This window comes from Triturus cristatus, chromosome 8 (assembly GCF_964204655.1).
Source record: "Triturus cristatus chromosome 8, aTriCri1.1, whole genome shotgun sequence".
NCBI lineage: Eukaryota > Metazoa > Chordata > Amphibia > Caudata > Salamandridae > Triturus > Triturus cristatus.
Window position 1 is genome coordinate 372,748,166 of NC_140591.1, and position 27,198 is coordinate 372,775,363.

The 27,198-nt window shown below is 43.1% G+C and overlaps 1 protein-coding gene across 1 annotated transcript in view; it reads left to right on the plus strand.

Annotated features, from left to right (window-relative positions):
• The window catches only part of ALG5 (ALG5 dolichyl-phosphate beta-glucosyltransferase), a 225,935-nt gene that overhangs the window by 150,084 nt on the left and 48,653 nt on the right, over positions 1 to 27,198 (plus strand). Inside the window, exon 8 of the mRNA XM_085621724.1 lies at positions 18,985 to 19,136. Coding sequence (XP_085477850.1) covers positions 18,985 to 19,136 — 152 coding nt within the window. The remainder of the gene's footprint in view (positions 1 to 18,984; positions 19,137 to 27,198) is intronic.

The following is a 27,198-nucleotide window of genomic DNA, read 5'->3' on the forward strand; positions in this document are numbered from 1 at the left end:
TATACATTTCTTTTGCCATTACCACAATTACTTTCCCTTGGCAACTGGTTTTATTATAACACACTGTAGAGAAGGCAATTAAGTTAGTGCCTTGTTTTCATCTCTGCACAGGTTACGGTAAGTGCAAATCTCTTTGTTATTCAGTTTCTCAATGTCTATTGCTGCTGCCTCCTCAAAGGCAAGTTCTTCATGATGCATGGTGCTGATTGCTGATGCGGTGGGATTTGAACCCAAACTTCTTTCTTAATGCCGTAATCAGGTCATTGTCTTCAAATGAGGTAGTACTGTTAGTAAAAAAAACTTTGTCTGATTTTCTGGAAAAACTTGAGGATTTCCATTCTTAAGTTGAATATATCCAGTTAGTATCTTGGTCCAAAACGTAACCCTTTATTGTGTGTCTGTATTGTGTATCACTGAAAGTATGTTACCTCAGGTTATTACCGCATCTGTTGATTGCTGGTGCCTAGTCGTGGAGATGGTTCCATTTACTGATGTTGCTAAAGGTAGTCCCATCGTACCTTGTCTTTTTTCCACAACCCCTTCCGCTGCCTCTGCCTGAAAAAGGTACAGTTGTCTGGAACCTCTGAGAATTCGGTGGTGCAGGTGGTTAAGGGTGGTTGAGGTATGGGTTCCAACCGTCGATAGACTGTCTGTATAGTGGGGTTCTTATGGACGTTGGAACTGTTGTCCCCTGCGGTATTGTCTGTTTTTCTGGTGGATTTCATTTTTAAAAGTCCTGGGTGCTTGGTGACTCAAACACTTTTAATTGACCAGCTAATTGCCTGATTACCTCTGAGAGCCACACAGCTCCACGCATGTCAATACACAACCAGAGAGGGAGAGGAAACTACTAGGGCACAGCCTCATAGTTGACACATATGTACAGATTTAGTACCCTGGCAGGTGTAGCTTACCTAGTTTAGGCTGGTATAGGAGAGACCAGGGAAAGAGACGATTAGGCAGAATCTAAACGATTTTAAAAAAGATTGCCTCACGCACAAGTTATCGTGGCTTGTTTCATCATAGGTGTCCTAACCACACCAGAGTACGTAAATACCACTCTGGTGGACTCAACCTGTGGAGGGGGTTTCACTAGATGTGTCAGAGTTTTAAGACCTGTCCCTTTGCTTGTCATCAAGTTGCTGTATTATATGGGTCCTAATGCAGCTCTTACACTTAACTGTCTTAACTGCGGTTCGTCCTGTATGTCCGTTTGCATACACAACTTTCTGGGTGGATCCTGGCTTCCCTCCCGTATTTCATATAACCACGTTAGATAGTGTTACAATAGCAGGGGTACTGGAAAAAAGCGTACTGACTTCTACAATATGAGCTGTGAATAATTGAAGATGTCAACCTGTTTCCACAATATCTGCCACTATGAGGTTACTAATGATTGTTCAACTAAATTTCAATTTCTTTTAACATCCGACACCAAACTGAAAATAGACAGCATAGCTGTAATGGATCACTAATTCAAATATGCAACTGAGGTACCACATTTCTATAGCCGAGCTTCACGCCTTTATTTCAACAGTGATCATGCCCAAAGTCGTAGGGACAATAGTCACGGTGATAGCCCCACCTAAGGCAAACAACTATTCTATCATTAAGTTGAGGTAGAGACTTTATCCTTCTTCCTCAGACAGTGTCTCACTATAGGGAAACTGCCCCTGCACTGCTGAATCCACCCTAAGTTAGGGTAAGTTTACCAAAAACACAATTGCCAGTGCAACACCGGCATGACAAAGTTCAGGTTGTTTTCGAAGGTTCCCAAACTAATAAAGGAAAAATCATTTGGGTATGAACTTGAGACACCTGCCTATTCCAGTGGTATTCACGTACTCTGGTGTGGTTAGGACACCTATGATGAAGCGTGCCACGAGAAGTTGAAGGTGAAGCGACCTTTCCAAAATCTTTAAGATACTGCTGGATAGTCTTTTTTCTTTGCCACTCCTACATTAGCTTCAACTAGGTAAGCTACTCCTGCCAGTGTACTAGGTATGTGGATATGTGATAACTGGGAGGGTGTGCCCTGGTAGTTGTCCTCTTCCTCTCCATTTTTGTTTTGCCAGTCGGTCAAGGTCCCAGTGACATTGGCAGGTTTCAACTCCTCTTGTCTGCCTCAAGAAGTTTTAGCAATACTGAAGATTTTTTGGCCAAAAACACTACAGTGCACAGACATTTGTAGACCGATATTCTCTTGAAGATCCGTTGGTGCCACACTTCTCTGTAAGCCTTTTGAGTCTACTTCTAAATCCCTTTGTTAACTGCTTCCTATCAGACTGATACTTCACTTCCAGCACAGCTACAAGCTTCACCTTACAGTACCCAGAAAAAGGACTGAGTTCTCCGCTTCTTACTCTTGCTGCTGAAGGGTTCTATTGAGCAGATACATCGACAAAGAAATTGAACCCTGCAGACATTCAATAGGCATGAGTGTCCATGATCAACCGTAAAGCCAGTTGCAGTACTGTGGTTACAGGCTGTGTTTCCGTCATGAGCTATCATAAACGTGTGTAAGAAGCAGTAAACTATGCACCGTTTTAGATGCTAGCCTGTATATTCTCTCCAGCACAACTGTCACAGCTATTTGCGCTGCATCTTCCCTCTATGTTGCTGCTTCTGCTCTATCTATATTTACCCCTTAAATGGTACTCTGCTTTCACAACCCTCGAGGGAATCGCACATCCGCACTTTTATTCCCCAGCCTCAAATTGGCCTGCTGAAAGGCGGCTCGCTAGACTCAAGTGTTGTCCATGTCCCCATACCTATTCCTACTAATACCATTAATAAAGTGCACTAGAAGTGATAGGTCTGTCGCCTGAGAGGGGTCAGTTCTGCAGCTTTCATTCCAATGTCCAAAATAAGGACTAAAAAATAAGAGCTAGTACAGATTCGGTCTAAAAAAATAGCATCTGAAGCTAAAGGCTCCCTGAAGATGTTGGGGATATAGAATTTTGGGTCCATAGGTAGTATTGCAATAGAAATATTCAGATTTGGGTAAAATGGGAGGATTTATCTATCTTTCAGTTCTTTCATGAGTTTTCTCTACAGATGACCAGCAAGAATTCTGCCATCCTTGAGCAAATATCGGATTTGTGCCTCACTCATGAGAAAGACTTTGCAAGTTCGGTAGAATAAATGCCAGCTTTGGGATCCTTCATTAAAAGATCTCAGAATGAACTGATGAATTTGCAGAGTGGCAAGGCGGGGTGGAAGATTGAGCTGAATCCGATGGGTTTATTATTTCTTCTCATTCTGGAGCTGCTTCCTCTTTAAAGCTGAAGACCCAAGACTCAGAAGACCACAGTGGATGCTCCAACCTTAAGTGGTGTGGAATTCCATTAGGGAACTAGGGAATAATTGCCAGAGATTCATTGCCAAGCAGCTCTCTGGAGCGTTTCCTGATATTTTACTTGTGACTTTGACAGAGTTCCAGCGACCCTTCAGTTTCTGAAACACAATCCGGAGAACAAGAAGGCATCACTTGTATTAAGTTACTTTGAGAGCTATCTTCTCTATGAGCTTTTGGTCAGTAACTTGCACCAGCAACTTGCACCCTGGTCGACTTAGAAAGCTTTGCTTCTTCGTCCTTGTTGCTGGGCAAACATTAGCAGAGAATCTTCAACAGCCTGGTGGTAAGCTAAAAATGTGTTTAATCTTTCCAGAAATTTGGGTTCAAAAGTATACATTCAGAACACTTTCAATCTTGAATCCACTGAGGAACACCAAATGTATTTTTGTTTTTCTGCTCAGGTGTCTAGAAATTAGATTTTTGCCATTTGCAAAGTTGTTTTTTTTTTTTTTTTTGTTTTTTTTTTGGCCGTCAATAGATTTCCCTTGAGGCAGACAAGTCCTTTCTGTATAAGGCGGAAGTATTCTAGGCCATTACCAGATGTCCCTCAAGGAAGACAAGTCCTTTCTGAAGCCTTACACCTTTACTGGAGGTCACCTGAGTCTGATACAAGTCCTTGCTTTAAGTAGGTTGCATTACCTTTGGCTATTAAAGGTCCTATAGACAAGTCAGTGGTAGTTTACCGGCCGCTGAGAAATAAATGTTTGAGCTGGTTATGCTAAAGTTCGAATTGACTATATTAGTTTGTTTACATTTGTATAGCGTCAGTCGCCTTTGTTAATAGGATTGCTTCATATTCAGTGTTTGGGCCCTCTTTCATGCTCATGTGAGGGTCATCAATCTAAAGGCACCATTGATGGTATGTATCTGTTTTGTTGTGTGTGGTTAGTAGTGAATTTGAAAAGTGTTTCTTAATGCTTTGTGAGAGTTACTGTTTTGTAAGTTAGCGTTAAAGTGATTTTTATCTCAGGAGATCTTTTTGGTGTTTGGTGTATGGATGGTTGTTGCAAAAGGCTTTTTCTAGATTGTTGGCGGGCAGTCATTTGCTCAGCCAGAATGTGGTACATTTTATTCAAGCAAGATAGATGCCTTATGATGAGATGTTTTGCATAATATCTCTGATAGAGACTTCTAGCCGCAGATTGCTTTTCTTAGAATATTCCCCAGGCATTAGTCTGAATCCGGAAATTTTTGCGCAGTACCTCTGCGTGCCGATGGGTGGCGTCAATCAAGTAGGCGTCATCCACACCAGAAGCGACGTGTCTATCTAGGCCCCACCCCAGCAGGCTGACCTCAGTTCCAGAACCAGAGGAAGTTAAATTGTTCGTCAACCTATGTGCGCCAGTCCAAGTCACAGGATGAGGCGCGGGAATGGCCCCACAAATTAAGGCCATGCTCCCGTGTCGTTCCTGTGAAGCCATAGCCTAGGGCCATTCCACGCCTCCCCGAATTTCCCAGAGCCAATGCGACCGAGGAGTTCTATAAGATCGTGCATCTGATTTTTGGCCGATCTGACCCCTCTGGAGCTCCTTCAAGCTCCATGAGTTTGTCGGGTGCGCCGACAGAGTTTTCACTGGCAGGTCTGCACTCTACTCCAGTCGGACCTCTGGATTCTTTACTGTATCCAGACCGACCCCCTTCGCAAATCCATGACATTTGTTGGGACTTTTGCTTTTGCTGCCCTAAGTGGGAACGGTATGCCCAGACGTGAGTCCCATTCTCCCTGCGCCACTGGATTTATGCTAGCCTGGCTGATGAGGGGTGATGCCCCGAAACCGGTCCCAGGATGCTTGTTTCTGGTCAAGGGTGGACCTGGCTTGGCAGTTCAGGCTGGACTGTTCCCATGAGGAGCAGGGTCAAGACTAATTTGCATATGGCTGGGTCCAAACTGGAGTGGCGTGGTGAGCGAAAGAACAATGGATCCTTGTGACGGGGGGGGGGGGGGGGTGGAATGTTTGCATTGTTCAGCATTCCATCCATCAATTGTACCTTTTGCTTTTGGTTCTGTGGCACCATTTCCGGCGCCGCCGTCATGGTCTTAATTCCTGACTCCGATACGGACCCGGATCAACATGATCTGATGTCTACTCCAGCACCTGCTGGATGCAGCCCTTCCGAGTTGGGGAAAGTGCCTCCTTTTAATGACAGGCCCTGTGATTAATACAGTTGGAGTGGAACTACGGATCCCTCTAGTTATCTTGATCCCCTTGAGGAACCCTAGCCAAGGATAACTGGTACAAGGAATTGGCTGATGTCAGTGGCCTGTACACTTCACCAGACACTGCCTTTCTGTCTCCTCCTACTGTGGTTATGGAGGAAGGAGCTTAATTTGTCATGGTGTACAGAGGGCAGCTCAGGTCCTGGACCTTACATTGCCCACGGTGGAAGTCAAGCGCAGCATCTTGACAGAGGTGCCTCAGCCCAGGGTATCCCACACAGACCCCCCTTAATGAAGACTTCATTTATGTTGTTCTTGAGCCAAGGCAAAGCCCTGCACAGGCACTCCTATGCACAGGACCTCCTATGCACAGGACCATCGCCCACTGCCATGGCCCTGCCCCTGGGGATTTAGCCTTCCTCACTCAGCACCACAACCCTGAGAGCTTTGAAGTACAAGCCTCAACTTGTAAACGAAACTCTGGTGCGTTTCCTACCACACTACAGGATGGGGAATTCAAGGAATCTAAAAGAATAGTTACCTTTGGAAAGAGGATTTTTTTACTCGCACTCCGGTCTGTGAACACCTCATGCATATTGAGCCGGTATTCCCGTACTACATGGGACTTGGTTGCGCAAGTGCTGCCCATGGTCCAAGGGGTGACCCAAATCATTGTGACTCTAGCTATTGCTGGTGACAGGGACACATCAAAGTTCAGCATATGCTATAGGCTGGATACAACTGACTTTCTGGGCAGAGCCATTGCTTCTTTGGTGGCGCAGAGACTTCACACTTGGCTGAGATCTACTGACCTCTCAGGAGTTGTACAGGCATTCCTAATGGACATGTCCTTAGATGACACTCAACTGTTTGGCGACAGGGCAGATTAGTTTGGACTATCCATGGCCCCTTGACAGGCTCATTCCACTTTCTGCTCTTTCCATGGATATAGTGGAGCTATCTCACACATCCTTTCACCCCGTGCCACCACAGCTAGCAGTCTACTTAGTCCTTTGGGGTACCTCATAGGAACCAAGGCCAGAAGTCTGCCACTTCTTCCCCACCCCTCCCCACCAACAGCCACATACTCCAAACCACTTTAATATGCCCTTGCAATATCATGGGCAACCGGTTGGCAGCAGGATCAGAAACCACCTGTCCCAATGGCAAGCTATAACATCAGACACGTGGGTGCTTCAGATGGTTCAGCATATATGCTCTTCTGTTTAAGGAAACCCAGCTACCCCCGTCACCGTACTCAGATCTGCTGACTGAGAACCACCTATCGCTCTTGCTACTGGGAGTGTGGTTTCTTTTGGCTAAAAGAGCCATCAGCAGAGTGTCCCCTTCAGAAGTAGGTCTTGGTTGCTATTACCACTACTTTCTGATGCCAAAAAAAGAAGAATGCCTCTGTCCTATTCTAGACTTGCGCCCTCAACTACTTCCTGCAAAAGGAAACATTACGAAAGCTCACTCTGGCTCAGGTTCTATCTGCTCCTATCCTCCCTGGATCAAGGAGACTGGATGGTAATGCTGGACTTGCAGGATGCATATTTTCATATTTCCTTCCTGCCAGCCCACTGATGTTATCTGTGGTTAGTGGTGGGCCAGGAGCCAAGTGATGGCAGTTGTTGCACCTGATCTGTGGAGGTTAGTTGTCCCAGTCTTCTTTTACCTCAGCGTCGGCCTGGAACGAGTTTGAATTCAACAGCCAGTCATCTCCCAAATTCAAACTACGGTAGATCTCCTTAATTCGCTGGGTTTCACAATCAACATCCTGAAGTTGCATCTCAGACGCTTCTCTTCATCGAAGCCATTCTGGATAAAGTGCAGTTTTGCGCCTGTCTTCCAAAGGAGCAAGTCCAGGATATTCAGGTTATGATTAGGGCTCTCGGTTTTATGGTATTTATGTTTTTTCACATTTCCGTCTGTATTTATCCATATTTATTATGGGTTTGGTGAAAAAGATAAAGCTGAAACTGGTATATTTCTGCATTTATTTAACCAATAAATATGCAATCACGCTTGAATGCCTGCCAGGTTTCAGGGATATGAACACCTACAGAGATAAATTAATGCACTTATATGAAAATATGCACATTTCAGTATCAGCCTAGTGCATATCTACTGCTGTTTAAGCCTCTTTACTAAAAGTCCTTTTATTTTTAACCCCCTTACCTATCATTCCACACAGTTATTGGCCTGGCAGTCATGGCAAAGTGTATTTAGAATCACTCAAAAAGCACCCATTTTCCGTTTTTATCCACATTTAAAAATAAATACAGACAAGAAATTAAATGGTTTTCTGTCTGTATTTATCTGTAAAAATAAGTAAAAACTGTAAACTGGGAGCCTTAGTTATGATACCCAAGTTTCAGCCTTTATCCAAGATCTTCTGAGACTGATTCTGAGGCTGCTGGGTCTCATGGCCTCCTGCATCATGCTGGTAAAGCATACCCTTTGGCTTATGCGGTTTCTGCAGTGGGATCTGAACTCCCAGTGGGATCAGCATCAGGGGAATTTCTTCGACCTAGTCCAGATACCAGAGGAAACAGCAGAATATCTTTACTGGTAGCTGATGGACCGCAATTTGATCATTGGCAGAACCATCTCCCAAATCTCACAGTGGTGACAGACTCGTCACTTCTGGGTTGGGGTGGCTATCTAAGAGAGGTGGAGATCAGAGGACTCTGGTCTTGAGCGAAGTCTGTGCTCCATGTCAGACTCTTAGAGTTGAGAGGGATCGGCTTAGCATTGAAAGCCTTCCTTCCATCCATCAAGAGGAGGCTGGTTCAGGTGTTCATGAACAATACCGTAACCATGTGGTACTATAACAAACCGTGTGGAGTGGGGGTCTTGGGCTCGGTGACTGGAGGCTCTGTGCATGACTGGAACTCCAGCACATTTTGCTGGTCAGGAAGCACTAGGTGGGACCCCTAAACTCTGGGGCGGACAAACTCCACTGTCAATGCCTCTCGGGTCACGAACTGCATCTTCACCAGGAGGTGATCCAAGGATTCTTAAGAAGTTCGAGAAAACCTATGTTGGATCTATTTGTGCATTGTCAGTACTTCTGTGTGTTGGAGTTTCCAAGGCAGCTCTCGCTCTGAGATGCATTTTGGTTCTAGTGGAGATCAGGACTCCTTTCCACCAATACCACTCCTCCCACAAGTTCTCAAGAAGATCAGGACCAACTGGGCCAAATTCAGCTTAGTGGGTCCAGATTGGGCATAAAGAGTGTGGTATGCAGAAATCCTGAGCATGAATCTTAGTCCTCCGATCAGGATGCCCCTTCCGGAGGACCTCCTGTCGCAGCAACAGGGCAGTGTTCTGCACCCGAACCTCCACACCCCCACCTTCATGCTTGGGGACTGAGCGTGGTGATATTATTCCAGCAGCAAGGCGCCCCTCGACAAAAACTGTATATGCCTGCCGATGGGACACTTTTGTGACTTTCGGCACCTTTGTATGAAGTGCTTTTATTTGTGTTATCCCTCACCCAGATGGGCTTTGTTTTGGGCACAGTTAAAGAATACCTTTTGGCCATCTCTGCATTCTTGTCGTTACCGGACCAACCTTCCCTGTTCATGTCACTTGTTGTGACCTATTTTTACACAGGTCTACAACCGGTTTCCCCTACACCTTTTATTATGCCCCCAATGGGACCCTAATTTGGTCCTCACATACCTCATGTGCTCCCCCCTTCGAACCCATGAATAGTTCTCCTCTCAGACTGCTTACCATCAAAACGGTCTTTTTGGAGGCCTAATATCGGGCACTCAAACAACTCTCTATACATCCTCTGTACACCAATTTATTTCCAGACACACTGGTTATTCTTACCCGTGCTTCATTTCGGTCACAAGTAGTAACTCCTTTCAAGTTGGTTAAAACATCACCCTGCCGACTTTCTTTGTTTCATCTCACCCTTCTCGGGAAGAGAAGAAAAAGACCCGTAGCCTGTATCCAAAAAGAGCATTGTCATTCTAAATTGTTCTTGCTAAAGATATAAGGGTGGACCAGTGACTCTTTGTTGGGTTTTCCAGAGCAAAGAAACAAAAAGCAGCGCAGAATAGAATCATCTGAAGATGGATTGCACTCTCCGTAAAGATCTGCTACAGACTGGCCAAGAAGCAACCCCCTGAAGGTTTGTTTGCTCATTCCACCAGGGCCAAGACTGCCACCACTGTGTTTTCTCTCAGAGTTCCCGTTCAGGATATATGTTTGACAGCCACGTGGGCAGCACTTCACACATTTAACCAGCATTGCTGCTTACACTGTCTGGTACGGCGTGATGAGCCTTTCACCCGTTGGGTCCTCTAGAGCTTTTTAGTCTAATCAGTTTGCAGACCCTTCTCCGGGAGGTAATGCTTGGTTATCTATTCTAAGGTAAGCAATCTGCAGCCAAAAGTCTCTATCAAATGAAGAAGTTACTTATTTTTGATAATGTCTTATCTGATAGAGACTCTATCTAGCGGTAGATTTCTTACCGACCGTCCCATCCTCCCCGCTCTGCAAACTGTGATTTTTCATCTCAAAAGGTCCTTGAGTGCGCGATAATACGCTAGTAAGCCAGCGCCAGAGCTCCTGTCAAAAATAAGATAATTTAATACTGAATATGGGGAGTTAGCTGAGCAGGAGGTGCGCTTCAGATCCAGAAGTTGGAAAGCTAGAGCCTATGGGAAAGGGGGAAGAGCAGGTCGTTCATTAGCAGCTAAGGTATAAAGAGCAGGGTCATATAATTGAAATTATGGATCACAATTCAACACCACGTTACACCACGCCAGAAACCGTGTCGGTCTTTGCTAATTTTTACATGGATCTATATAGGCAACGTCCAGTAGCTGCGCCGGATGAGTTTGTTGGCTATCTGGAGGATATTGTGCTGGGTTGGCTCTCATCAGGTCAGAGGGAGTAGTTACTCCAGTCACTGCCAGTAGATGATGTTAAGGAAGCTGTACAGAAAATGCCTTCGGGAAAGGCGGCGGGCTCTGACGGCCTGCCCAGTGAGTTTTATAAAACTTACATGGATCAATTGGCTACAGTACTTTAGACGTGTATGCAGAGGCCTATGATAGCAGTGTATTGCCTCCCACTCTACGTGAGGCTCTGATTGTGATGTTATTAAAACCTGATAAGGACCCAAAAAAGTGTGAATCATATCACCTGCTATCTTTATTGAATATTGATGTTAAAATATTAGCCAAAATAATTGCGACTTGGCTCCAACCATTGGTACCAGCATTGGTGCTGCCAGACCAGTCAGGGTTTTCAGGAGCGATCCACAACGCACAATATCTGAACGCTGTTTGCTGTGCTGCATTATTTGGATCCTGAGATGAAGGTGGCAGCAGTATTCTTGGATGCCGCCAAAGCCTTCGACTCCATACATTGGGGATATGTGTTAATGGTGCTGGGTAGGATGGGCCTCCCTCCTGAGTTCATGCAATGGATTTCATTCCTTTACAGTGAATCAACGTCAAGACTTCAAGGCTAACGGCTAGGTTACCGGTTCAATTTGGATCAAAAGGGGAACTAGGCGAGGGTGCCCACTGTCGCCAATGTTATTTTCCCTTGTGCTAGAACCTCTTTAGCGTGCAAAATTAGGCAGCAGCATACGTACACAGCTCTAGGGTTTAGACCGATAGCCATATAATTGTATGCAGATGATATGCTATTCAACGTCCGAGAGCCAGAGATACATCTTGAACCCTTGCTCAGGGAGTATGTTAAGTTTGGTGACTTATCGGGATTGAATATAAATTGTAGTAAGTCTATTATATTGCCCCTGACACAGAGTACAATGGCTCAAGAATTGGAATTTCCCTTGCAGTGGGCTCAGGATGCCTTTAAATATATTGGTGTGTGGATACACAGGGACCTAGAAGTCATGATCCAGATGAACTATGGTTGTGCACTTGCGACGCTGATGGAATGGGTAGCCAGGTGGATATGTCTGCCGCTCTCCTTGGCGGATCGTATCGTGGTAATAAAGAGGAGTATCCTGCCTAAATGTTTGTATGTTTTTGTCAACATTCCCATTGTGTTAAGCAAATCGTTTTTCAAAGCCTTACAGTCATGTATATTGACTCTGACATGGGCAGGTAAGCAGCCGTGCTGCAGTTGGGAGTGTTATGGTCCAACCATATGAGTAGGGTGACTTTGAGCACCGGATTTGAGGTTGTATTACTTGTGTGCACAAGCGCAGTTTGCACATTATTGGCATTTTCCGTAGAGGTTCTTGCCCCACTTGGCGTTTGAGGCGGATGATGTCCACCCAATCCCTCTCACGGCAATGCTCCATCACTCCCGGCCACTAAACTCTAGAGTACACATTAACACAGGGACTTGGACCACTCGAGCGTGGAGAGGGCTGCTGAGTAGAGCAGGTTGCACTGGCATTATTAATAAATGCGCACCCAGGCATATCTGTCACCCAGGAACAGAGGGCGTTAGATCTTTTGAGGTTGGCTGGAATAACCCCACTAGGGAATATGTACCGTGGTGCCACTTTTGAAACTTTGGAAGATCTTACTGCCAAGACAGAATATACTGCCATGCTTGTGTTTACATTCATGAGGTTACGAACAGCAGTGAGGGCTGAATATCCTGAGGAGCCGCAGATGTTCAGATACTCCTGACCAGTAAAGATAGAAGGAGCTTGACAACCAGGCTCCACAGGGCTTCTTTAGTGGAAAACCAGATGGACACTCCTAAGGCGTATGAAAAATGGGTTATGCAATTAGAGGAACCATTATCATGGGAGGACTGGACAGCTTGCTATGCATTGACGGGCCGACTCACGGCGAATTGTACTCTCCGGATCATCCATTTCAAATTTTTACATCAAATGTATTATGCGCCTGAGCGGCTGCATAGCTATGGGTTGCGGGGGGATTCGCGGTGTGCAAGGTGTGGTTCTGAGGGTGCAGACTTTCGACATCTGGCCTGGGATTGTGTCCCGGTATTGGGGTAGTGTTACACAACACCTCACAAAGATGCTTATGGAGTCGGTGGCATGTACCCCGCAGATATGTTTGCTGGGTGTGTGTACAGCACTTAAGACATGTAATCGCAGGCTGGTGGCTGTTTCTTTGCTGTTGGAAAAAAGGGTGGTGGCCAAACACTGGGGAGGTAAGTCTGCGCCTACAATTGCTTTGTGGTTTAAGGACATAGCTTACTGTAAGGAGCAATCGAATATTTATTCTGGGGATCTGCCGATAGCTTTCAGACCAAAGGATATCTGGAGTTCTGTGGAGGCTTATCTTGTGGAATACCCTGAAGTGTTGAAATAAAGAGGTCATATATTTGCATGTTAAGTTGCGGGAGTTACAGCAACTATAAATATCGTAGCTGGGATGGATCAAACACCTCGGTGGGGGTAGCTTACAAGATATAGTATGTATCATATGTGCTGTGATACTGTTGCTGTTTTGTATGGTTAACACTGTTATTACTATTTGATGCCTTATGAAAGTCGCACTGAGTTTGTATACAAATACAGGTAATTGTGAAGTGTCACAGCATTCTAAAAACTCAGACAAATAAAAAAAAAGAGGTCCTGGAGGACTTCACTTTTGGCACACTAGCCATGATTCCTCAGTGTGGCTCTGTGTTCCTGGTGTGGAAAGTAGTCACAAACTGAGGTCAGCGCTTTGGGGTGGCACCTACGTAGAGACCATGTACATCACTTCTGGCTCAGTTGACGCCTACGACACTGATCTGATCGGTGCCACCTACCAGCAGGCAGAAGTACTGCGTGAAAATTTTCAGGATCCAGTTTGATTCCTGGGGGATATTCGAAGGTAAGGAACCTGTGGCTAGATAGTCTCTACCAGATAAAGCATTATCTGGTATGCTAAAATGTATTTGTAAGATCAAAGTTGGTCTGGTTGATCATGGAGTTGGTTTCTCTGTAACTTTGCCAACCATATAACTTTGGTGTTGTGTGCATGATGGTGAGGGAGTTTTCTCTCTAGCAAGTGTTTTTTGAGTAGCACCGTTTGTAGGTGAAATTGGAACTATGGCTTGTGGTATTAAGGTTGGCTATAGAGTGTTGCTGAATGTGCAATGAAAGCCAAAAAATGGTTTATTGTAGTAGCTTCTTTTATACGTTAGTATGGTGATAAATGGTTCTTTTAAAGAGTGAATAGTTACCCTTGGTTCTCCTACAGGGCAGAAGTTTTAGAAGAGGCAAAGCAATGTTGGTAGTCTAAACTGTCATTTAGTCAGGATGAAGACATTAATAAGTAATGAATAAGGGCCTGAATACGATCTTGGCGGGTGAGATACTCCGTTGCATACGTGACAGATACCCCGTCCGCCGTATTACAATTTCCATTTGATATTATAGACTTGTAATAAGGCTGGCGGTATTTCCATCACGTTTGTGAAGGAGTAACCCTTTATGCCAAGATAGTATTCTGGCTCTTAAATATCAGTGCATTTGTTGCTGTACTTTTTAACAATGTGAATTTATATGTGGTATGAAAACCTGCCTTAAGGGAACACCTACCGATACTTCTTATGTTAGTTGCGTTTGTATCACATCAAAATCACCTTTAATATGGCACTGAATTGCTAATCGATGTCTGTTGGATAGTCTTGTGCGCTGGTGTTTATAAAGTGAGAAATATTGTCTCTTTCTTGATTTCCCCTCTCTTCCCTCTCTGTCCGCCTATTCTCTCCCCTTGGGTGAATGAGTAGGACAAGAGGAAAGTACCTTTTAAAATGTCTCTTTGCCAGAATGTGTCCAGCTTTATTCCATTCATTTAAAGGCATGTGTTCTTGAACTTCCACCACCTAAGGCTGATTGTAGCATTGGACTCCCTTGAGGCTTGAGCAGTTAGCAATGCCTCTACTAGAGAGGTGACTGGTAGCAGCTGGCAGGGAACGAGGGTTGAGCAGTGGGGGGGGGGAATAAAAACCACTTCTCTCCTCCGTCGTTCCTCTGCTACGACCGGAACCAAGAAGCACACCCAGGCTCCCCTAAGCCAACCACAATGCTGCAATGCAGTTGTGATTGGTTTGAACGCCGTGGTTCAGTGCCCAGACAGGCAGTGGGAGCCTGGGCATGTTCCTCCACAGGCTGTGCATTACAACCTGGTGGGGAAAATGCAAAGTGAGCATGACTTTTTAGCCCAAGACAGCTGGCCAAACCATCATGTGCACTTGGAGTGTGCAAACCACTCCCCCCCCCCCCCCCCCGTGCTATCAGCTCCGCCCCACCCCACTTTACCCTTACCCAGCCTCGAACCTACGAAAAATAAAATTATAATAACAGCGTTATCATTTTATTTTTCCTGCTCTGAAAGCAGTGAGGCGACGCTCCTCCGCCTTAGCGGAGGAGCTGCCACTGTGGCACTGGACAGAGTGGAGAGTGATTAGCAGAAGTGAAAGAAAAGAAGAAAACACAAGGACTGGAATATCCCGATCTCCATGCTCTAATTTCGCCTCCTTCCCAGCACTCGCAGCTTTAAGACCTCTGGTCGCACTCACCCGTCCAACTGAAATATACCACCGGAATAAAATAAATGGTTGGATGGTCATATGCAATTCTATTCTTCACTCGTTTCCATTTAACCACTTCTCTCTGTCCCCACAGCATATCACCATTGGACAGCAGGGCACATATATCCTTCCTCATCCTCCACAAGGAGAGCAGTGCTTAATTTGCGTTGGTGCTCTGCACCGACACTTCATTCTTAACATTGTTGTTTGTTTATGACAGCCCACCACATAGTGGGGTTATCAGACTATTTGTGCGCACAGGAACCTTTTTGATATGGCCAAGCAATCAAAATGTTCGATGTGGTTTCGGATCATAAAACTGCCTTTAACGATGAAGAGCCGGTCTTCAGGCCCACTTTACACTCTCAGGGATGTGGAATTCCTATAGCCCGATGCCCAGAACATATTGTTTGGGGTCAAGGGCAACAAGTTTTAATGTGCATTTTGTCCTTGGGACAAGCAGGCCCAACCCCCAGCAGCACAAACCCTTCGGCTGTCAGTTTGCAGTACCCCATTAAGGATCAGGGAAGGGCACTGCCTGCAGTTAAGTTAATATTTGTGTCCATATGTTAATGCTGTTCAAACTTGTATTCATGGTTCATTAATTGAAAGCCTTTATTATTAGGGTGAGCGCTCTCAGAAAATGCAAGTTCTGACTGCACTGCTGACAGTGGTTCCAGTATAAAAATGTGTACAAATGGTTTCAAAGTTTAGCAATATGAGGCTATGCATGATGCTCCCAGAATGCTCTCTGATTAGATGCAAATATTTGCAGAAGCTTGAAAGCAAGATTAATGATTCTTTGCTTTCAATATAAAATGTTACTAAAAAATGAAAGCAGGAAACATTTTGTGTTGCTAAACTACTGTAAAATTTCAAGTACCATTTCTTTGCAGCATTATTTAGTAAAATGTGTTGATGCATGCTAGTATTTCCACAAAATATTCATATTAGAAAATCAGTGTAACCAGTTTCAATAAGATTTTGGGAAACATAAAAAATAAACAAGCATTGGCAAAACCAATAGGTCTGAAATGGTGGTCAGCTTTTTAGTTTTGGCAATGTGTGACTTGTTTTGGCATGGTTTTTGTAAAACCTTATTGATGTGAAAGCAGGTGGACCCTCACCATTTTAACAAACATTGGCTAAAGCAAAAATTGTTCTTGATCTCAAAAAAGCACACACTGCCACATTAGTTACTGGCACTGAACAAAACTAATTTGTGTGCCGATATGCTCCCTGTGAAAGAGCAGAATGCTGTCACTCAACGTGAACCCAGCCGATACAGAGAGAGAGAATTTTAACAAACTCAAAAGGTCATGTTAACCCCAGACCAAATTAGGGGCCCAATTATTAAAGAAAGTCTCAAAAGTGCACCCTTGGTATATGTCCTTCAGGGGCTGGTGATGTTTGTGAGTGGGAGGGGCGGGCATGCAGGAAAATAGGAGACCTGGATCTCATGCAGGGAAGTGAAGGGATGCAAAGTAGCAAGAACAGAGCTAGTGCCCTTGCTTATACGCCTGTCTCATCCAGCCTTGCGCGTCTCTTTTTCCTTATGTCTCACTGTCCCTGCCGCTTTCTCTTCGTACCTGTTGCTGCTCAGTACCTCTCTGCTGTACCTTGCACCGGTCCAGACCTCTCATTACCCCGTACCTGTGGCCGTTAACCTATCTTTTCCTGCTGAAAATCTGAGCAATATACACACTATGCACAGATTGTTCTCGTCCCGAATTTGAATTCAGCACTGAAAATGAAGTAGCCAGAGATATATTAGACAGCGCCAAGAGGTCGTGCATGTGCACCAATGCTCAGAATTGTGTGACTTATCCGCAGAAATCTCGCAGCTGCTGTGCCCTCGGCAACTTTATAATATGTAATAGGAAGCCCTAGTTAAAAGCAAGTTCAGAATTCTTTCAGACCATGTCTAACTCAACAGAGGTAGCAATGTGATTTTTTAAAGGGGGAGGCTTGGAGCATAAAAGCTTACCTTGCGTTACAGCCATCACGCAGTTTATGTTTAGGAGACACAAACTGTACACCACACCACATTTACAGGGTTTTGCTTCTATATTCGTATGCATGCAAATAAGGCCCCATCCGTCATATATATAACGATCTTCATAACATGATTTTATCTCAAAGTTATACGTACCGGATCGCCAGTCGGGTTCACAGCAAGTCCGTCCTGATCAAACACAGCCAACAGGAATACAGCACACCTGATGCCTGCATGCCGATTATGCCGGAATCAGAGCTGCGCAGCCAACTCTTCCACAGCCCACGCCCTCATCTTCCATTATCCAACCAGGAGGCCTAAATGTACCACGAAGGCAATGGGTGCTACAATTGTTGCCACCCACTACTGTCTCACTCACCCACTAGCCCTGCCCCTTACCATTCACTTACATAGCGCGCTAATATCGCCTGGGCGACAGTATATGCGCCCTGTTGAAAACCAACCATTTTCTGTTTTTTCTGGCCACTCCCTACATGCAGACATCACTTCTAGATTGTGCATAGAGGGCGAGCAATAGTCCTCGCCCTGGGCAGCACATGCGCAGGAGGTCTTTGACGTGACCTCATCCCTTCCTAAAAAAAAAAAACGTCATTTGTATTCACACGAAGCAGTGAGCACTTCATTTGAATCAAATGAAGTGCTCACTGCATCGTGTTGAATCCAAATTCCATTTTTTGTTCTAGGAAGGGAGCTGCTACATTGTGTACACATTCTCTTTTCTCCTCCCCGTCGGATCTTAGTCCCGAAGCTAGTGGGGCAAAGCCCCTTTCGCCCCTTAACGCCAGCTGCCACTGATGTCCTTGCATTAAGGGCAGCACTATGGCTTTCGTGAATTCACAGGAATTTACAGCAGTAGGGCAAGAGATAGTACTCCTAGAAAATATTTGTGAACTGCGTTTTAGCATGCGCCAATATGCATGTGTAGATTTGCTCATGTGAAAACCTGAGTGTTTGCAAGTTTATTTTCCCTCCAACCATTTTGTTCACAACTCTGGAAGAAAGATTACTTCTGCCATTGTCAGGAGTAAATTTCCAACATTTCTCAGTATTGGAAAAGATTAGAGAAGAGTTGTTGAAAACCCTTAAAACATGCAAGTTAGTAGGTTTGCACAGACTCAGAAGGACATTCCAACCCTTGAACTATTGTTTACCACTACCTTCAGTCCCAGTATGTAGATCTGCGGAAACATAGCAACATAAAGGGATTGCTAGTATTCAAACACTACTATGGTATGAGCCCTGGCATAATCAGAGAGGCTATATAAGAGCTCTTATATAATGAGATTGCTGCCATAATTTGTCGCCGCACAACATGGCACCAAAGGGACAAGTAGATTTTGTTACAGGACAAGTAGATTTATGAAGCAACCTGCCCCATGGACAAGTAGATATTTTAATAAATTCCACACCCCTGCACTCTCAAACTGCGATTCTCCTCACCCTCTTTCCTCTCGCCAGCTCCATCTCCAAAGTGGATCTCCAGGATCAAGGCCTCTGTCCTACAAGAAGTCCGGCCACAGTTCATGGTGAGCCTTTTTTCTGGAGGGGTGTGCCTTTTCAGGACTCCTACAGGTGTGCTGCAGTGTTGTCTGTACAATGAGCCCCACACTGCCCGTATCTGCTGCCACCTTGGGCACAGGTGCCAGCCACTCAAGCTTTCAGCCTGAAGCATGCTCCACTACAGCCAGAGGTTCAGGTGGGTAGGGTCACTAGATGGTACAATTTTGAGTAATGTATCCATGCCTCCCGCCACCACCAACCCCCCACCAATCAGAAAGCTATTCCAGTTTCTGCTGTAGCAATTAACGTTGTTTTCTCAGCATCTGAAAGTGTTTAATTCCATATTGAACGCATGACGTCTTCACTCAAAAGGCCCTGTATTAATTGATGGACTGTAGCCCTCCCCTGCTCCTCAATATTTTCTATTTATTTGTCTTGCAGCGCTCCGTTTTTCGAACATTTCTTATGTATGGATTTCATTTTCTTGTATGGTTTCTTTGTGTCAGAGGAGTTCGAGACACACAATGTGGGTTCAAGCTCTTGACGAGAAAGGCTGCACTGCTGACCTTCACAGCTCTTCATATTGACCGATGGTAAGTTCACGAGATGTACTATTTGGTTTTACCCGCTTCCCTTCATGTTTGGGAAAAGTTATATCAAGTCGATGACTTGCAAAAGAAAAATACAAAACTTTAGCTGGTTCTGACAAAAGTCATTCATGCAAGTTAACATGTCTTGTCCAAAATTTAGAAGTGGATCGATTTAATAATGGAGACTCTGTGGAACTGTCAGGTGTTAAGAAAATGCTATCAATTCCTTTTTTGAGGTGGGAATACAGAAATAAGTAAAATTGTCAACAACATGAACGTCAAACGTTTATTTTGCATTGAAAATTAAAAGTGCTAAACTTAAAGCATGCAGGCTGGTTGCCAAAAGGATCCATGAACGATGTGACCATGCTTTTTCCCTTGTCTTTCATTTATCAAAATAAAGTAATGGCAATAAAATAATGCTACCTCCTACTTTGAACCAGGCCTGTATTGCCAGTGAGCAATTAGGCGAAGCAAACTATGCCAATCCTCCTAGAAGAGTCGCGATTAGCCTCCATCATCCTGCCCATTTATTCACTTCTCTATCCAGCCACCTTCTCATACTTTCATCTGTCCCTTTATTCATCAATTAAACCTTTCACCATTCCATATGCCCTTTTATATATTCATCCATCCTTCCATCTATCCCCACATCCATCTTTCCTTCCACAGCAATCTTCCGGCCACACATTTATACTTTCATCCAAACACCATCAGTTTTCCCAGTCACCAATTCATTCATCCATCCACCCTTCTATCATTCCACCTGTCCCTGCACATATCCGTTACTCTGCTCATCCAATCTCCAAACACAAAATCTGGTTAATTAAACAATCACTTTGAATCCTGATCAGACAATGACTAGCACAGTTGAGCTTTATCACCTCTGCTAAACAGTCAAGTATACGCCAGTATTTGAATTATCATCATAAGCACTACGTGATTCTCCCAGGATGAAATGGAAATTTAGAGAGCACCACATTGTTGCTTACCAGTGATCGTTCCAATGGAATAAGAACGGACTATTGTAATGGGCTATATCTTGAGGCTACCCAAGACAGTTTAAGGATGCTTCTAAGGGTACTGAATGCTGCAGCATGTGTGCTGCTGAACATTCCTTGTCACTCTTTTGAAAGGGCCCAGCCCTATTTAAATTCCATGGCTCCCAGTCGGAAAAAGACTATGCTTCAAAGCTTTGTGCTTTTGTCATTAAATCTTGAATCTGTAAGGCCCTCGATATCTTAATCCCTTGATCAAGCTCAATCGACCTAGCAGATGTCTTAGATCTGCAGAAGCAGCGCTCACTATGATTCCAAGGGTGGAAAGAGCGGGTATGGGAGGCCGTTGATTCAGTTTTTTGGCCGCCAAACTGTGGAACACCCTCCCTGTTGATCCGAGACGCTCAGAATTGGTTTTTAGAAAGCGGTTTAAGACCTGGCTCTCTTGACAGTCTTAAATTAGGCCTCCGTTTCTTGGCGCTGGGCTATTGTGGTTCTGAAATCCTAGCACATTGACACTCCTAATAAAATAACCAGGCACTCTACAAATCTTTTTATTATTATTAAATTCATGTTCATGAAAACTGAAGCATTACATTAGTCAGTAGAAATGATATCCCTAAGCAAATAGGCCATGGATTGACTGGCCAATAGTACTTTTATCTACCTCATGTTCACAATCTATAAAATCTTTCTGTAAGAAATCTAACTTGAAGTTTGCATCCATCTGACCAGCTTAGTCTACCTCTTGCTCTGTCTGTCAGTATCGTGTTCATCTCTGTGTTTTTGGGTTTTGGAATTGTATGCATGACAGTATGTTTTGTGTGTGTGAGAGATGTGTACATCTCTAGATGCCTGTTGGTTTGTGTGCAGTAGGTGAATACATGAGTTATCTATGCATATTTTTCTGTAGTTGTATTGTCTTTGCCTATGCATCTCTAAAGATGCATATTTTCTGTGTCCATGCAATATAGAAACAAATGACAAACCCATTGACTATGTTAATGTTGGTTCTCTTTTGGAATGTAGTCTCCTCTGCAAACTTTGTAGGACTGACAACCAACTAAAATTGTTGTCTCCTTAAGGTTTATTCTGGTAAAGACCAGAAATAACTTACCTGTTACTGTTCATCTTTGGATAATGGCAATTTGTTTTGTAGCGTATGTTCTGTAACTGTTCTCAATCAGTCACGCAACCACCACAGTCATTTTTTTATTTTTATCCTTCGATAAATGATTTCCAACACTCAAGCTTAATCTCCATTATTTGAATTTCATGTAATAGATTTTTAGTAACAAGCATTATTGTGTTCAGTGTAGGCTTTCAAGGCATCCTCATTTTAGCTTAACTGAACTCTTCCTCTGGTTGTTTATGTCCATTATATTATTTTGTCAGTTGTCACAGTTCCATTCTGCAGGCCAGTTATCTTACTCAACTTATGTATACTGGCTGGTTTTATATAGTTCCTTCTTACAGGTCTAGAGGGCTCTCACACTCCTTGTGCGAGATCCCTACAGCTCCATTCATTCTACTTCGTCTCATCGTGGCTACTCCCCCTACTTTTTTTTTTTACTTTGTTTCAGAGCTCCTCCCCCTACTGTAAGGGAGAACTTATAATTTTGGATATTTTATGTTTTCCCCACCTCCTCTTTTCCCTCTGTTTTCTTTTTCTTATCTTTACGCCGAGCCATGTGATACCAGCCATCTCTACCATGCTCCATCACAATGGTAAGCTCTCTTCTGCACCTTACACAAAACAGCTATCTCCCACTAATGCCCGAATTGTTCTTGGTGGTGACTTTAATTTCCAGATGGTTATTACCTTAGATAGAAACTCTGCATATGAATACAGACTCCTCAATGCTCATAATGCAATGCGATCTCTATGTCCAACCCACGGACTTGCTGATTTGTGCAGGCTCAATATCCCTACAGGTAATGACTTCACTTTTTTCTCCCCCCATAACAGTTTTTCTAGAATTGACTACATATTGGTAGACTCTGCTCTCCTACAGGATCCCTTTTCCTCGACCATTGAGCCCATCACGATTTCTAATCGTGCTGCTATTTCTATCTCCCTTCAGATTCTTCTCACTCAAACTAAATGTCGTACATGGCATATGAGCACAGAGATTCTTGAGAAATAATCAGATGTGTGAGGTCTACATAAGGCATTGGCATTTTTCATACAAGAGAACAGTTCTTCTGTTTCTTCACCCGTTATAGTATTGGACAGACTAGTTGTTCCTTTAGAGGCCAGGTGATAAGCCGCATGGCTAAGAAAAACAAAGAAATCCTATAATCTTTAAACAAGCCAGTGGCTGATATGAAAACAAAAATTAATTTTTTACAGGCATTCTAAATACCTATTATCTATGGCTGTACTGAAATGGCTTATATGCAAGTAAAACCTGATCATTAATAAACGCGCACAGCATGGGTACATGCCCGCAAAGTCAAAAAACGATTCTACCTAAATAAAGCTGATAAATCTGTTGCAGCCTATTTGAAATTTAAAACAAATTCCTCTTAATATCGAACATTAAAGACCTCCAAGTAAGAGTAATATAAAAAATGTATGATATTCTCCATGTTTCCGGAAATTCTACACTAAGCTGGACACTCCTTCTATAACCACACCTAAAGAGAGAGGCCTAAATTTTGACAAAGTCTCTCAATGAAGGCCATCTCTGTCTCTGCTATTTCTTGAACTAGGATGAAACTGAAGTCTTACTCTAAACATGCACTGCCACCCTTCCTGTGTTGAAACCTCAAACTTCCAGTGGGAATCCAAGTACATCGAATATTTAGGCATTTTCTTTTGTAACAATCTATCGGAATCCATTTCACTGAATGACTAAAAATGATCGAAAAAAATTAAGGACCTATTGACAGCATGGTCTCCTAAGCATATCTCGTTGTTGGGCACACTAGAAACCCTAACGATGATGGTAGCCCCTCTAGAACATTTCCTGGCAAGTATGTTCCCAATTCGCCTCACTCACACATTTTTCTCAACCATTGACAAGATTACCTCCGATTTCCTCTGGTGCAGGAAGAAGCCCAGAATACTTTTTCAAAAACCTAAGGGTGAACTTCAAAGAAGGTAGCTGGAACCTTCCGAACTGGTTCAACTACCAGACTGCATTCCTGGCTCTACAGGGCGCTCAATAGTTTGAAGTTGATTCCATCAAGATGCCCGCATGGCATTGAACGATATATCAGTCAAATTTGCAACTAAAGGTAAAGAATTGCTATGTCCCATCACTCCTTTTTACTCTCAGATAAGATCTTTGAAAACACAATTTAAGCTCTACGAATGGTGGACAAAGATTTTTCATCCAACATAAATCTTACTGCATCTCGCTATGGAATAATAAGAAGCTTCAGACTGCAAACTCGTCCACGAATGGTCCGAACTGGGCTAACAAAGGTATGTCGCTAGTGGCAGATTTATTTGCAGACTCCAAGCCTAAAACCATTGTCGATCCTCAAGAGAAACATGCCCTTTCCAACTTAGATTTGTTTGATTTTTAAAAACTCAAAGTGAAGATTTCCAAATTAGGACCTCTTCAAAAACAACCCTTTTCTCCTTCCTCACACGCATGCAGTCTGGAGGTCATGTAGCATCTAAGATTTATAAATTATTATGTAGCACCACTGGTCAGCTGCACCTGACTTGGAGAGCAGGTTATCGACCTATTTCGCTGATAAAGGTAAATCACCCACGCTGATGACTGGTTTAAAAAGTGCACCATTTACTTCAAAACAAATTTATCCCAACTCTCATACAAACAATTCACATCACCTTTCCTCTATTTGACCCCTGTTAGACTCTTCATACTAAAACCAATGGATTCAGACAATTGCTGGTAATGCAAGTCAGCATGTGACAACCCAGAACATATGTTTTTCACTTCCCAACCACGCAAGATTTTTAACACTCCCATGACATTGATTTTCCCGGCTGTTCTACTTGGTGCATATGCATCCGCAACTCCAGTTGAGCTCCCAGGCTCGGAACTCGCCCTTATCACCATTGCCCTTAAGGTCATCCTTCTAGAATGTAAATCCACCCACAGTGTCTCCTATCACACCTGGTGGGCATGGGTCACCTACCTCAGAACAAGCACACTGGCCAATCGAAGTGTACCGGCAACCCCATTATCTCACAATGCATTAGATGCTTCATACACAATATGCAGTAGATTTTATTGTCCCTTCAAGGTTTGATATCTAGGCAAACCTTTCAGATGTAGGAATGGGCATGCGATTCTCCTCACTCGTTCACATGGCTCCCTTCTTTTTTTTTTCTCTACTTTTTCTCACCTTCCTCCTCTTTCGTCTTTCCCCTTACTCTTCTATTTTTTCTATGCATCCTGCTAACCTGCTTTCGCCACTACTATTACTTGTATCTCTCATGACCTCACATGGTGGGTATCTTAAGTTTTTATTATTTTTGTATGCCAAAGGTCACTTAACTCAGTTTCATGCAACTTCCTTTCGTATGAAAGGCCAGTTTAGCAGCGATAATATGGTGTCAGTTCTAGCCGAAAACAATTGTACACCTATCCCATCGCAATCTGCATTCCTAAAGTTTTCTCTGTTTGTACTGTCACAGCTTTGTCTGGATGGTTTACTGAATATCTCTAAAACTCAAACAAATCTTCACAAATAAAAAAAACAAAACTTTTCCTCCAATACTTTTGTTCAGTCTCACTGCTTGTTTTAATTCCGTAACATATTTAACCATTTATTTCCAACTTAACATCTCTTTACACACTCTCCAAACAAATATCAATATTATTCATCATGGTGTCCCATTAGGTTGCATCCCTCGCTGCTGCTTCTCAAAATTGGGACCCTCCTTCCTTACCTGAACATTAAAAAAGATTCCAAATTTGGCATTTTCTTAGTCTGTCACATGGAATCCTGTTTGATTTACACTTTTCTCTCTCTAGCTGCCTTCTCCCTTCTGATAATTGTATACATCACATTGAATATATTTTTGTATCTGAATCGTTGAATGTCCACAACATTTTGCCCTGCTCCTGAATATAGGGGCCTTGTTGACCTGCAGCCCTAAAAAACATGTCCTTGATAAAACGTGTGGCACAGAAATTGTGACTTTATTTTCAATATTTCTAATCTCTGCCTGTGTCTAAGATAGACAATACACTCTAAAGAAGACATAAAGTCATCATTTTGCTGTGGATTTATGTTTTTATTAAAGTTGTGCTTTGTCCTAAGCATAGTGCGGGAAAGTTTTGAGGGCCAAATTGACTAATAAAAATGTTTACACTCTTTCCTTATGCATGGAAATGTACAAAAAGTGTTGCATTTGTGGTTATGGGTAATCCCTTACCCGGTTAAACTTAGTGTAGCCTGCTTTTTTTCCACCACTTGGGGAAAAAAATGTGAGGAAAATGTTTTCCTTTCTACTTGGACAATATGCAACATTTTAGTGCACATTCACATCCAGTTTGCACCCCAGCATATTGTACCCCCAAAGGTAGCTGCCTAAATTAAATTTGACAAGCTGTTGGCAATGTTTGTGCATCCCCCCAAAGTTATACCATATCCCACCTCTGACCTGCACCTGGAATACCTGATATCATTCCTAAAATATATTAGCAGATTTTCTGCAGTCATAAGTGGAATTCGCGGTTGGAGGATTCGTCAGATCGCTATGCTGTGAATAAGGTTTTCAGAATGTAGAAGTCTGTTCCAATTGGCAGAACCAATCGGTCTGGATTTAATGTGCTAACTCATTCGGCATTGTCACATTAAAGTTTACCATATGGGAAGGAGTCCTCAGCAGAAGACAGAGTAGGCTATGTTTGTAAAGTAGTCCCTCATTCAGGTTCATTAAAAAACGTATGTCGCGGTTGAACGATGCACTCAAATAGCCATTGCCATTAGGTGAAAAATGAGCACTCCGCTGAAGTTAGTGAAGACATAAAGTCAAAAGTCAATGGCTGATAGAAGCTGTTAGAAGAAAGTACTTGGTTGAAAGGAACTGACATAATTCCAACTTTGTTTATTATAGGTTGGGCTCCCGGTTTTATGGTATTTATGTTGTTGACATTTCCGTCTGTATTTATCCATATTTATTTTTTGCTAATTTTATCTGTACTTATCCATATTTATTTTGGGCTTTGTGAAAAAATGAAGTTGAAACTAGTATATTTGCACATTTATGTAACCAATAAATATGCTTTTATGCTTGAACGCCTGATAGGTTTCAATGATATAAACACCCACAGATGATAAATCAATGCACGTATATGAAAACATGAACATTTTAGTATCAAGGTTGTGCATATCTGTTGTTTAAGCCTCTTTACTTAAATGTCTCATTTTTGTAACCCTTTGCCTGTCAATCCGCACAGCTATTGGCCAAGCAGTCATGACTGACAGCATTTAAAAACAGACAAAAATAATCCAATCTCCGTTTTTATCCTCATTAAAGAATATATACAGACAGTAAATTAAATTATTTTCTGTCTGTATCTATCTGTAAAAACAGAAAACAGAGAGCCTTAATTATAAGCAATGAGTCTGTTTGACAGCTGTGCTGTCAAAACCCAGAGCAACATTTTAAGGAACAAAACTTTATACTCTGGAAGTGCAGGCTTCCTCAGAGCTTTGACAGAAGAGATCTGCCAACTAGACCAAACTCTTGAAGTCCTGATTACCTAGTGGGAGTTTCTTAACTTAGCAAGGCAAGCATAGTCTTCTCCGAATTAATATTGGGATTCAAAGAAGCTTGTAGAAATCAATGCCCATTTCCATGCAGAGCTCTAAAGGACACAGTAGAAAGCTTGAATTGATAATGGAATTTAGTAAATGTGAGTGATATTCTACTGAGGAGAGTTGTATCTATGTAACTGACTAGCTGTGTTTTGTGTGTGATAATATTTCCACACCGATCTAAGTAGGGTGGCTCCATGTTGGTTACTACTAGAATTCGAGACAAAAGTGGCAACTAATTCTATTCAAAATCCCAAACAATCTGGATTGGTAAAAATTTTAGTGCACATATCCTCTGGAAAGAAACAAAGAAT